Source organism: Podarcis vaucheri (assembly GCF_965113315.1).
Source record: "Podarcis vaucheri genome assembly, chromosome: 5".
Taxonomy (NCBI): domain Eukaryota; kingdom Metazoa; phylum Chordata; class Lepidosauria; order Squamata; family Lacertidae; genus Podarcis; species Podarcis vaucheri.
Genome location: NC_138763.1, coordinates 27,158,201 through 27,171,513, shown reverse-complemented (window position 1 = coordinate 27,171,513; position 13,313 = coordinate 27,158,201). Strand labels below are relative to the sequence as shown.

Below are 13,313 nucleotides of genomic sequence, written 5' to 3'. Positions count from 1 at the left end.
TGCACTGAATCCAAATGTCTGCATTTTCCTAACTAAATCAAAGGGAGTGTTATTTCTTTTTCTGCTCACTCATCTGAAGGTAAGTAAATTTTCTCTGGCGATCACAAGCTTGGTCAGCAACAAAGGCGCCGCCTGCTTTTTCCACCGTCCTGGTGTGGCAAGTTGAGGAATTTCAATAAATGTGACAAGGGTGACTGATTTGTGAACTAGAAAAGGTTTGAGCGTCAGAAAATTTATATTGCTCCTATCTAGTGAGGATTTCAAACACATTATAAAACCCCAGGATCCAAAAGCTCCATGCACCACAGAAGAGACAAAAGCAACTTTGGGGGGGGGGGAATACAGTCTTTTTTTTTTTTTTTACCTGAATGAAAGAGGTCGCGTAAAAAAGAAAGAAAAACAAGAAACAAAGTGCAAGGAGATACAATAACAACACTACACACACACACACACACACACACACACACACACAGGCAGAAAGTTAAGCGCTCTCACCCACCTGCCTTTTGATGGGTGCTAAAAAATAATTCAGAAAAAAACAAAGTGATGGAACGTTACAGCCGTTTCCCCACAGAAATCACGCCTGCTGTTTTAAAGCAAAATCTAATGTAACCAACACATGCGTTTTGGAGAGCATCTGAAAGAAAACAAGGAGGAAGCCCAAATGGAAAAGGAGCAAGTCACAAAAGGACTTCCCTGGGCAACTCCTTAAAAAGTTGTGTTGTTCAAAGATCTCGATCTCCAGGAACCAAGCATCACCATCACAAGAAAGAAGGAAAAGATAGGCACAGGAATAACATCTACATCTTTCTCTATCTCCATAAAACAGTTATAGAAAAGAGAGCTTTGGAATATTGCCGAGCCGAAATATATATCTATATCTATATATTATATATGTTTATGTATATAAAAAGTTGCTACTCCTGTACAAGCCTGTTTGTCAAAAGCGATGTCAATGCGCTTCACAATACCTGGGATTGATGAGCTGAGCTGGCCAATCAGGAGAGAAGAAAGGTTTTGCGCACCCTTAGTTGGAGAGGAAGGAGGGAGTTGCAAGCGAAAGTGGGAACCGCCAGGCACCAATGATCAGCGACGTCGGTCTTTACGTAGCTCCTCCTCCTTCTCCCATTCATCAAGGGGGGGGGGGACGGTGTCGTCTTTTCAATTCATTTATCTGCAGGAATGATTGCCGCTATCAGTCTCGCGTTCACCGCCCGGCTGAGGAGGTGAAAGTTTCTCCCCAGGAAGATAAACCGCAAAAGACAATATTGTGCATGATTTGCGCCGTTTTTTTTTTTTTAACAAAGCAGGGGGAAAAAAGGAAAGTGAAGGGGGAAAAAAGCCCAAGGAGGGGGAAAAGAGACGGAAGGGGGAAAAGAGTGCAAGAACTGGAAGAGAAGAGAAAATTGCTCGCTAGTCCGCTACATTCCTCTAGCCTCTTTTTTTAAATTAAAAAAAAAAACCAGAACTGAAGGAAGTTTAATTTTTGTTTTGATCCCCCCTCCCCCGTCTGAGCCTGTTTCCTCCTCTCTCTTCACCATTGTTATTCGCGAGCGGAGTCTTCTGAATCCTTTCCCTCCTTCCCATTGAACCCCCCTGAAAAAGTGCAGTCCGAGAGGCAAGAGAGGGGGCGATCGGTTTTTCTGTGCGCGCGCCGATGTCTTTTTTATTCTTATTCTCCAATTTTTGCAGCTTCTAGATTTCTTCCGCGGGCTCTGCCCACCCCTAAGCCCTCACCCACCCTCTCGTTTTGTGTGTGCGTGTGTGTGTGTTTTGGGTGCGCGGGTGCCGAAGGGGGAGTTCCTGATGTGGTCGCTTTAGTGGTGAACGTCGCGCGGACTTTTGCAAGAGAAAGAGAGAGAGAGGCTGCTTGGATTGGCGGCGGCGGCGACGGCGGCTCTCTTCCTCGTCGGCTGATCCGGCAGTTTGTTGGCTGCTGCTGCTGTTGCTGCTGCTGCTTACCCCCACTTCTTCCACGTCTCTCCCCCCCCCCTTTCCTCCTTAATTTATATTTTCTTAAATCTTATTTCATTTTTGCATCACTTTTCCTCGGCGGTTGCTGGCGCAGCTGCCTGAGAGCCGGGAGAAGATGTTGCTGGATGCCGGACCGCAGTACCCCGCCATCGGAGTGACGACCTTCGGCTCTTCTCGCCACCACGCCACGGGCGACGTGACGGAGCGCGAGGTGGGACTGGGCATCAACCCTTTCGCCGACGCCGGGATGGGCGCCTTCAAGCTCAACCCCAGCAGCCACGAGCTGGCCTCGGCCGGCCAGACCGCCTTCACTTCGCAGGCCCCTGGCTACGCGGCCGCAGCGGCGCTGGGGCATCACCACCACCACCCGGGCCACGTCGGCTCGTACTCCAGCGCGGCCGCCTTCAACTCCACGCGGGACTTTCTCTTCCGCAACCGGGGCTTCGGCGAGGCGGCGGCGGCGGCGGCCAGCGCCCAGCACAGCCTCTTCGCCTCGGCGGCCGGCAGCTTCGGCGGACCGCACGGGCACGGCGAGGCGGCGGGCCACCTCCTCTTCCCGGGCCTCCACGAGCAAGCCACCGGCCACGCGTCGCCCAACGTGGTCAACGGGCAGATGCGCCTGGGCTTCTCCGGAGACATGTACGGCCGGCCGGAGCAGTACGGCCAGGTGACGAGCCCGCGCTCCGAACATTACGCTTCGCCGCAGCTGCACGGCTACGGCCACATGAATATGAACATGGCAGCCCACCACGGGCCGGGGGCCTTCTTCCGCTACATGCGCCAGCCCATCAAGCAGGAACTCATCTGCAAGTGGATCGAGCCCGAGCAGTTGGCCAACCCCAAAAAGTCGTGCAACAAAACTTTCAGCACCATGCACGAGCTGGTGACTCACGTCACCGTGGAGCACGTCGGCGGGCCCGAGCAGTCCAACCACATTTGCTTCTGGGAAGAGTGTCCCAGGGAAGGGAAGCCTTTCAAGGCCAAATACAAACTGGTCAACCACATCCGAGTCCACACGGGGGAGAAACCTTTCCCGTGCCCTTTCCCGGGATGCGGGAAAGTCTTCGCTCGCTCGGAAAATCTCAAGATCCACAAAAGGACGCACACAGGTACGTTCCCAAACCAACCGACCGGGCCGAGCCGCCCGTTGCCTGTTGAAGCGAACTCTCGCGCTTTCCAAGAAGGAGGCAGCTCAAAACAAATCAAAGGGGGGAGGGGGAGGGAGGGGGATTAGGGAATAAATATAGGGGTGGGGGGCTCCTTTCTTAAACAAATCCACACCAAGAGCTGGATTCAGTTCAGCTGGTGAATTAATTGGCACTATAAACCAAACATTGCTTTTCTTTTTCTTTATTTTTTTAAGTGGGAAAAATCAAATATAAGGTAGGGCTCTAAATGTTTCAGGGAAAAGGGGGGAGATTAGGGTGTGGGGTGGAGGGTGGAGGGGAAAAGATGGCAGCGATCTGAATTGTTAAAATTTATTGGTTTTAATTAATTGGTAGTCGAGGGCACTGACTGTCTTACAGTGAGAAATCCTGCTAAATATATGGCTACCTAACCTCAGCTTTCCTTGCTATCTATTTCTCACCCTCTGTAAATATTTAATTATGTGGGGCTATTGTAAGTAATCTGAGCTGTACGAGTTTATGTATTATTACAAGGAAACGTGGGGGCTGGGAGCGCTGAAATCACTCGCAAATCACCAGCTCCCTGTTCTAATATTTCTTGTGTTGTCTTTTCCTTCTCCCTCTCCTTTTGGAAAAAGAAATCCCACAACCTGTCGTGTGTTTATCTATTTTTTTTTAAAAAAAATCTAAAGCTGGCGCTATTGTGATTTGAACAGTTTAATCAGAAGTGTGCAATGCACTGCAAGTTTAATAACTAATACTACAGTGCAGCCGTGGAAGGTTATGTGTACACTACGTAATAAATAAGGAAAGGAAGGGAAGGTAAACAAAAGCCAAATTTAACCATAAAAGTGGCAACAAACCTTCCCCTCCTTCCAAAACTGTGTGCAAATGTACTCCTTTGCCAGGCGTTCATTTTCTGGTGAGATGCCACAGTTCGCTGTTTAAAAGAAAGATAAGAAAAATTGGGAAAGAAAACAGGCTTTGATTTAATTTACTCTTGTTCAGTAAAGTGGGGGTTACAATTGGCTGTATGTGTTGCTCCATACTATAAAAATCTAGGTGCCAGATTTCCAATTAGGTCGACTTTGTTTGTTTTTGTAATAGGTGAAAAACCCTTTAAGTGTGAATTCGAGGGCTGTGACAGGCGCTTCGCCAACAGCAGCGATCGCAAAAAGCATATGCACGTCCACACTTCAGACAAACCTTATCTCTGCAAAATGTGCGATAAGTCCTACACGCACCCGAGCTCCCTCCGAAAACACATGAAGGTAAATGCTAGACGCAGTTTCCTCCCCCCCCCCAAGCTCTTTTCATTGGGATCTGCTTGGGCCGGGTGGCCTTCGCCTCTCTCTTTCCACCAACGACTTTGCACACCGCTATTTACTGGAGGAGGGGGGAGGGGGGAGGGAAATAAACATTTATTCCTTATAAACAGTAGTTTATACAGTAGTGACGCGACGTTCCGGACAGGAAACTGGGAAACTAGCCCGTATTGTTCTGTCACTCTGGAAATGTTTATTAAAGGAGAAGTGATTACGTTTGCTTAAAGGCGTGGAAAGTCTTCGTTTCTGGAGACCCGGGATTCCAGTTCTTTACGCTGTAAATTGTCTCACAATGGATCCCGGTTTGGGCTAGCCTGGGGTTGTGCATTGCTTCAGGGGGAGAATTTAAAGAAAAAGACTCGATGGGGAGTCTGAAGGGACACAGGCAGGCATAGAAACTCTGGGTTTCTTGTTCAAGCCTCCGCTAGGATATCGTTCTTCTTTTGTGTATCCCAGGGCCGTATTTATCTTGCATGGCAGTTCCCTGAAATTAGCTGAGAACAGGCGATCTCGGTGTATAGTTAAGTTAAGAGCTCGGCGTTTCTATGAGATCAGCCAACATCCTGATTAGCGAAGCAGTATTTCAAACTTCACGCTTCCCCCGCGCCGCCACCCTCCCCCCACCGTGGCATTTAGAGTTCAATCTGTGAGCTCAGCTCCGTGATTTAGCAGGTTGGGCAAGTAAATGGGCCAGATGCATACGTGCATATTGTTTGCATGGGTATAACAATATTTATATATTTATCTAGCCAGGGGTGTGTGTGTGTGTGTGTGTGTGCACCCAGCGATACACGTATATCTATGTGTGAATCCACACACACTTCAAGCATTTCCCTTTGTTATTCATTTCTGTTTTCTAGGTCCACGAATCGTCCTCCCAGGGGTCTCAGCCTTCTCCCGCTGCCAGTTCAGGCTATGAATCTTCAACCCCCCCAACAATCGTTTCTCCATCCACAGAAAACCAGACCACAAGCTCCTTATCCCCTTCATCTTCAGCAGTCCACCACACGTCCAGCCACAGCACGCTCACGTCAAATTTTAACGAATGGTACGTTTAAACAAACGAACAAACAAATGCAAATCCAACCTATTTAAAAGACTCCAAAAATTAATGAACACTTTGAAAATCGATCTTTTTGTGTGTTTTGATTTTTTTTTTAAATGCTGCCCATAGACCCAGGACCGAATCAAATCAAGAATTCTCTCTTTCTCTTTCTCTCTCTCTCTCTTTCTATCTATCTATCTCCCTCTCTTCTTCAATTTCTGTTTTTTTGTTTTGGTTTTGTCGTGTTTGGGGCAAAGGCTTGGAAAGCAAATGGTTTTTTTCTAGAGTGCGTGAGAAGAGCAGGGTTATTGGGCCATCTTGCCGATGTGCAGGGCTTTTTAATGGAACCACTGACTGGAGTTTTTCAACTGCATGTCTCTTTGGGCAGCGCCTTGTTTTCTGTAAATACAGAAATACTAGCTTACAATGTACTGTTTGATTTTGTAAATAGTTATACCACAAGTTGAATAAGGGGATACGTGGAATTGTGGTCTTTGCATATATATGTGGGGGGAGGGGAATAGGGGAGGGGGATAGGGGAGGAGGTTGAAAAGTGGGGGGGAAGGAGGGAGGAGGTAGCAAATCATCTATTTGTACTGAATGGCAAGGATGTTCTAGTAAATGTGTACCAAAATGTGAATTACTTTGTATTATTACAGTCTAAACGTCGACCTAACAGAATATTATTGGTATTAATGTGCTTTTTCTTTTGTATAAAGTGCAAACATTTCGTCCCAAAGTCCAGTCTAAGTAGTGCAGTAAAATGTTGTTACACGTCCTGTCAAGAAATTCGTATAGTGCAAGCCTGGATCTGCGTGTCAAACTGTTACATTTGTTTATGTAAAGTGGTATTAAAAAAAAAAAGCTATAAACTATAACCTGTCCATTGCTTTTGGCAAATACAACCACATACTGTATATACTTCCTAATTTCCATATTTATCCGCATGTAAAGGTCCGGTTATACATGTTACAGATATTCAATATTTATGGCTAGAAGAATTGGTATGTACAATTTAGTTTACAGAACTGTTTGGTAACATTTCGTACCTTATTAAAGATTCTGAAATCCCATAATCCGTGGTAGGAATCCTTATTGACTAAGCCTGCTGCTCTGCTGCAACTTAGCTAGTTTTCAGGACAGTAAACTACAGACTGGACCAAGAATCCTGCCCCATGACTCCTTATCCTACTGTACTACCATTATGTCATCACTAGACCAGCAAATTTGATATTAATGTGATAAATTGATGTGCCCCTGCTGGCATTTAGGGTAGGATGTAATTAGTATTTATATAAAACCTTATGAAACAAAAGTTTTGGGCTGCAATATAATTTAAATGACCATTGCTGACTCCTAATAATAACAATAACAACAACTACAGCAGAGTAGCAATAGATTGCATACGACCATGCAAATCTTGTCAGGGGGGAAAAAAGGATGAGGTGTTGCCACAATATCATAAAATGGATTTGCTCTTTGCTACAACCAGTAATTGCGGATTCATATGTTTAAATTTGAGAAGCTTTTAGGTATTATTTAATCTGAGTCATTTGAAATCACAAGCAAAGTCTTTTTTTTTATTCTTGCAAGGCCTTCTGCGATCCTCACCTCTTCCCCCCAAAGCCACACCATTATATTATATTCCTCTGTTTAGATGCTCCGTTCTGTGTTTGCAGTTGGTATATTTTTTTTACTATAATTTTGCCAGAGTTGCTCCTTACAACAGCAGCAAAATAAAACAAACCCAGAGAGGGTGGGAGGGAGTTTATGTAGTTTGATTATCTCTTTTATTTCCCCCCATTTACTTAAGAAATTCGTTCCATTGGCTGGCGGTGATACAGTAAATTTGTAAATGAGAAGACAATATATATTAAAAAAAAATCTAAATTACTTGTGCTTAATGACTGTGGCAGAACGCCTTTTTCTCTAAATCAGATTGTCTTTCTTGCAGTTTAGTTTGATAGATTTGCAAGCTGTGGTGCTTCCGTTAACTTAGCGACGCTTGTAGGAACCGCTAGGCTTTGTTCCTTGGTGTATGTAGGTTGCTTGATCGCCCCATTAAGCAGACAACATATCAACAGACAACACAGATCACGAGCTCTCTGTGTTTGGGATATTATGTCACAGAGTGAATTGCACCTGCTGACCTCTCTTGTAGGCCAAGATGGCATTTTAACAGCTTCTTTTAAAATATAGATATTTAGAAGTTCAGCGAGTCAGCCGCAGCATCAACGGCGATGAGGATTTGGGGGTAGTGAAGCTGGTTTGGATCCCCAAGTTATCTCAGTTCTTAATACGCATGTCTACTAGCTACTCACAGTATATATTGACCTGGTATATATTTATTATTTTGTGCAGGATTTTTGTAAACAGAGTCATGGGGGAAGGAGAAGCTTGTGTTTTGGTGTTTTGCTGGAATGTTTTACTTAAATCTACATAGGCCTCTCTAGACCCTTAGGAAGTAGGATCTGGGTCGCGGAGATGTGCTGCGATGTCTTATAGATCTTTTCAGTCGGAAAGAAACAGTTAAGAAATGGTAGAGCCTGTTTTGTGTTGTGTTTTTTTAAAAACTTCACTTCCTAGAAAATGTTATTCTAATGAGAAGCTCATTTATCAGCTCTTCCAGTGCAAAGAGCGCCACCTTGCAGGGCCTACAGATACTGAAAGAAGTTCGAGAGAACCATAGAGGCTGAGCCACAACCCGGAGGAACTGCGGCCGAAAGACACGCTGGGTATTCATTTAACCCTAAAGAAATGCAGTGATAAAGTTTAGTCGTCTCCAGACCGTTAGCCTTAGCGGGAACGTAGCAGTTTCAGCGATTTAGTATGCGAGCCTAAATGGAAAAGGAAAGAAGATATAGGGCAATATACAATATTATCTCCCTTACCCGCCCACCCCCAGCATGATTGAAAGGGATCATCGTTTCATTTTTACAAAATCTAGAAGAATCTTAAAAGATAAATGCCATAGCTTCTTTGGGTGTAGATTTTATTATTATTATTCACCAGTGGTAGTTTGTTTTAGAAATATGTTTTATCTGAATGGATTGCCTGGCTACCAATACCGAGTATTCTGTCATTTTCAAATCAGACGATTTTGAACATCACTAAAACTAAGTTCTATCTATGCTTGAAGTTGTATTGTAACCCACCCCCGCCCAAAAAACCCCATAGTATCCCCACGACCTATAAAACAACAGGCTTCTCGGAATAACCAGTCAGCTATACATATTTGGTTACACAACTCAGCGATGGGCGCTAGAATGTTTTAAAAGTTTAATACATTTAATTACAATATTGCATCTGTCTGGTTTTGAACAGATAAATAGACACGCACTATTTATATGTATGTGTGTGTTTATACACACGCGCGCACACACTCTCTCTCACACATATATGGAGAGAGATCGTGGCTTCTTGTAAGAATGCTTAATTAACTCTTTTACTGAATAAATCAATACCTGGCGAAGATCATTATTTTTTTAAAAAAATACTTGACAAGAATGCTATTAAGAAGAGAGGTTGCATTAAATGGCCTTTTAAACTCCAACCCAGTCTCTCATTGTGCGGGTACTTTTAATGTCTGCTTCGTGAGATGTATATTTCATACTTTTCTTCATGGGCTATTAGGTATGGAAAGACGTGAACGCTGGCTGAGAAATATGAATTGTTAGAGTCTATTTAGCAGAAACTCCAGACAATGTAGAAGCGAGCTTGTGGGGCACGGAGAGCCGCGCGTTTGGATTATGGAGGCAGCAGCCTGTAGCTCAGATGATGTTGTTTTATTCCCAGACTCCGCGTCATCTTCCAAAGGATGTAAGATTTCTGTACGCCAATGCGGAACCTTTGAAGACCACCCAGAAACACTGTCCAAAATGTGTGGATACGATTATGTTCGTGCGGGTTTTATAGGCACACACGCAAACCGCAGGTAGACTTCACTGGCTGCAATCCTGTGTACATTTACTTGGGAGTAACACCCATTTAACTTAGCATAATTTACAGACGAGTAAACACGCAATAGAAAAGATCATACTTTTATCATGCTTGCAGACAGAAGCTGTCTGCAACCTGAAGTTTTCATAAATATTTACGTTTTAAACTATTTTTTCCAATGCTATCAATCACCCTCCCATACTTTCTGTAAATAGAAAATAGGAGCCCGTACTTGCGAGATATGGGATGTAATCAGAAGCAGACTTTGAAGTAAAAACCACTGATGTCAATACGATTAACTTCTGAGTATACATGGTTCTGTTAAATCTTAAAATTGAGCTTTTTAAGAAGGAGCTACATTCGGAATAAAGGGGTTTGTAGCGCAAGATCACGTGGAATTTCGACAGTAGTAGAGTGGCCAATCTGTTGCATGCTTTACAACAGGAATAATTGTGTTTACAAACGTAAAACATAAACTACAATTCTCTCCTGTTGTTGTTTAAAAAAGAAAGTTGCTTTGCTCGAGAGCATATATATACCCCAATCCTAAATAATGCAGACTCTTGGTTTCCGCCTGATATTCCACTGAAACGATCAGAAAACGAAACTCCATTTTGAATTATTGATTTTTCACGGAAATCTGACTGAAATTCCCATTTATTTCCCTGTGAAATTCAGTTGATTCTACTTCAAAGTAACTGTTTCGGATAGGAGTCTACGGGCAGGAGAGGGAAGAGGCAAATGAGAGGGCAAGCTGGCCTACAATGTGAGCTCTCTAAGGGAGGCGGGATGGGGAAGCAGGGATGGAATAGTTCTAAATAATAAACTTGACGCATGGTTTTCTTTGAAGTTAGTATGACAATCCCCCGAAAATCTATATGGGAAGATCTATATTTCTGGCAGAGGAGTGGTAGCTGGCGTCTTTTTGTCGAAAAAGGGAACACAGTTGTATTTAAAGGAACTGAGCGCAAGAAATGGACGGGCGCTTTTACGCTTTTCCTGCTTCATATACCTCCGTATACCTACACTATCCACCTATAACCGCATTAGTGCCCTGTTCGGTGTATTTATTTACTTGGCTGTGTTTATGTAGCCTTTATGCGCACATTAATATACCTAACCTGCTCGAATGATGTAAGAATAAAAAGATATTGAGCCATTCACCAGTTACAAAGAGTTAAAGAGAGTCAGATAACATTTTCGAGAAGAAAGCAAAATAAGGCTATGAAGCTTTTGATGGTGAGTTGCGGACAAAGGGTGCGTGCAGAAATTAGATTTTTTTTAATTTAAAGTAGGCAGAGGACAATTTATTTATCACTCAGAAATCGTGACAAACCCACTCTTTTTACACCTGCTGAGATTCCTTTACATGGGTTTTCGATAGGGCCTCCTAGTTATGGTTTCCCCTGTTTATATAAAACTTTTGTTTGGGAGCTAAAAATATACCAGATACATACATAACTGTTATCTAATGTGCATCTAATGGACAACTATATGGTTTAGCTGTAAATTTCATGCATACTGGTTCAAATCACATATCCCTGCTTGTTTTGCATTTGGTAACTTCGCATTTTAATTAATTTTTATGTGGCTTTCCTCCCACATTGCCTCTGATGCTTTTTTGTGTGGTCTTACCGTAGTACACTCTCCCCCTCCCCCTCTTTGCGCTGTCTATCCACCACACACACACACACACACACACACACTCCTCACTCTTAGACGTTTGCTACTTATTCCACTTGTTAACTTAAGTGTGTGTACATGTATGATTATAAAGAGACCAATATAATAAAATAAAGAAATGCTTACTTCTCTATTCATTTTATAAAATAAATAGGATGTGCGCACGCACACACACACACACACACATATTATGCTTCTTGTGTACAATTGTAATATGCCCATTTATTAATTTTATTATGTATATCTAAATCTATCTTTTCAATCTGTCTCCTACACAGTACATAACACAATACATAAGCACTAGATGGTCAGGATATAAATCTTTGTGTAAAATAATAAACAAATAATAAACAATTCCAAAATAATAAGTCAATTCAATCTTTAAACCCACCCTTCCCCTTCTAGGTTCTGTAAGTCAGGCCTGCTTCATCCTCGATTAACAAGAAACAGGATCATGTGAAACCAGAGGGCTATTTTTACCGTGCAGCTGGAAGCTGTCATCAATTGGTAACATTTATTTCAGCCTTAGAATGATAGTACAAAATAGCATGAAGTTTCCAGATGACACCCCTATTGGAGGCAGTGTTTTTGAAGAATAATAAATCAAATTAACTACCCAATCATGCTGGCTTCTCCAAGATAATGTGTGTGTGTGGGTACACACGTTATCCTGGGAGAGTCTCTATTTATATATGTGTAGTGTGTGATAATCTTGCTTGCTAGGACACGATCCGGCAAACATAAAGCACTTTGAAGTCACATTTATTTCAGTGGGAGTATGAAGCATGGGCTTATACCACGTCCCTTGCAAGCAATGTGCTTAATATTGTTATGCATAACAATTATTTAAATATGGATTATACAAGACAGACGTATTCAATACCTGTGCTTGTTTTTGTTCGAGAATGTCCTTCTACGACCCATTTTTTTTGGACAATACTTTTAATGATATTTATTATGTGTCACCCAATTCGGTTATTTCTCATGTACGTGCGTTTTAAACCGAGACAATTTAAAAAGGCAAAGGGCAACGACAGAAAAATAGGGAGGGAAAAATAAATAAATAAATAAATAAATAAATTGCATTAAACACACACATACACACATCCCCCGCCACACACAAAAAACCACAAATAAACCACTCTAAGGCCACGTGGTTTCTTTTCGATACTGCTTCTTTCACGACAAGTGAATCTGGGGATTTGGAGATAGGTAACGTATTCTGCTTTGCTTTTTGTGAAGGAGAGTTCCTGGAAAACAAGAAAAGACCACGTTTTTAGAAGCTTCGCTGTGCTTTCTGGCTACATCGGGGCTGCCAGCGGTCTCTTAAAGAGTTTTCCAATGCCACACATGAAACAGGCTGCTCTCTTTAAGAACACACAACGCTTGGCGTTAGATGTAGACTCGACGCGCATGCGCCTTCCTCAAGCTCGGGCACAGCTTCCACGTGCTGTTGCATATTTATAACTCTCAGCACTTCCTAAACTGTCTAGAGAAGGTATCCACACAGAGCCTAAATCATCGGGAAACCGTTGGCGAGGCTCCCAAAATAGTTTGGTAGGGGAATATGCACGTGTTTGTTTTCAGACATCTATGGTTTAAGCAATATCGTAATACAACAAGGCCCAGAAGGTTCATAAACCTTGACAGATAAACAACAAACATTGTAACACACACCCCCACCCGGAAAAAAAACCCGAGAGGCTCTATAAGGCGTCGGCAGCAATAGCAGCAGCAGCAGCAGCAACAAGACCATTCTCAAGGAGCTTTCTGTGATCGCAGCTCCTCCATGAACAATCATTCCACATCGGTTGAACCAGGAAGCCCTAGAGTTGCCACGCAGTACTGTTTCTGAAAGAAAACTTTATTTTTCACTCTCCTCACGACCCCATATATCCACATCACATAATGTTATCAAATGCATTTTATTCCACGGTTAGGTGGGCCCAACCACGCCTCTCCAATAGATCTTTCCTTAGGCCCCAGTGGTGGCTTTTTCGCTACAGAGTGAGACCCTAACGCTTAGCTCTGGCTTGTCTGTCAAATATCCTCCAGTCTGTCCCTCCTCCCTTTCTCCCAAGCCTACACGTCGGACGAGCACAACCTATCGCGTTTAATGATTCCTTTAGCTGGACCCCTCAGCACTAATAATTTTCAGATGAGATGTCTGCCTAGGCCAAACGCTTTCTCTGGTGCTGGGTGCTGACCAGGAAACCCGCA

At 43.3% G+C, this 13,313-nt stretch overlaps 1 protein-coding gene and 1 long non-coding RNA gene across 2 annotated transcripts in view; one reads left to right on the top strand and one right to left on the bottom strand.

The window, feature by feature from the left end:
* The first annotated feature begins 1,023 nt into the window (after window positions 1-1,023).
* LOC309533196 (zinc finger protein ZIC 1) lies at window positions 1,024-6,547 on the top strand. The gene is made up of 3 exons (XM_082224447.1): window positions 1,024-3,083; window positions 4,209-4,372; window positions 5,287-6,547. Exons 1-3 carry the CDS (start codon window positions 2,090-2,092, stop codon window positions 5,482-5,484), a joined length of 1,356 nt encoding a protein of 451 aa, XP_082080573.1. The 5' UTR covers window positions 1,024-2,089; the 3' UTR covers window positions 5,485-6,547.
* The window catches only part of LOC309533365, a 27,166-nt gene continuing 19,539 nt past the window's right edge, over window positions 5,687-13,313 (bottom strand). Inside the window, exon 3 of the long non-coding RNA XR_014220171.1 lies at window positions 5,687-12,343. This is a non-coding gene — a long non-coding RNA (uncharacterized lncRNA). The remainder of the gene's footprint in view (window positions 12,344-13,313) is intronic.

Coding starts and splice junctions, on each gene's coding strand:
- LOC309533196 (XM_082224447.1), top strand. CDS start 2,090: ATGTTGCTGGATGCCGGACCGCAGTACCCCGCCATCGGAGTGACGACC. Junction 3,084..4,208: donor CCACAAAAGGACGCACACAG/GTACGTTCCCAA, acceptor TTTTTGTAATAG/GTGAAAAACCCTTTAAGTGT. Junction 4,373..5,286: donor CCCTCCGAAAACACATGAAG/GTAAATGCTAGA, acceptor TCTGTTTTCTAG/GTCCACGAATCGTCCTCCCA.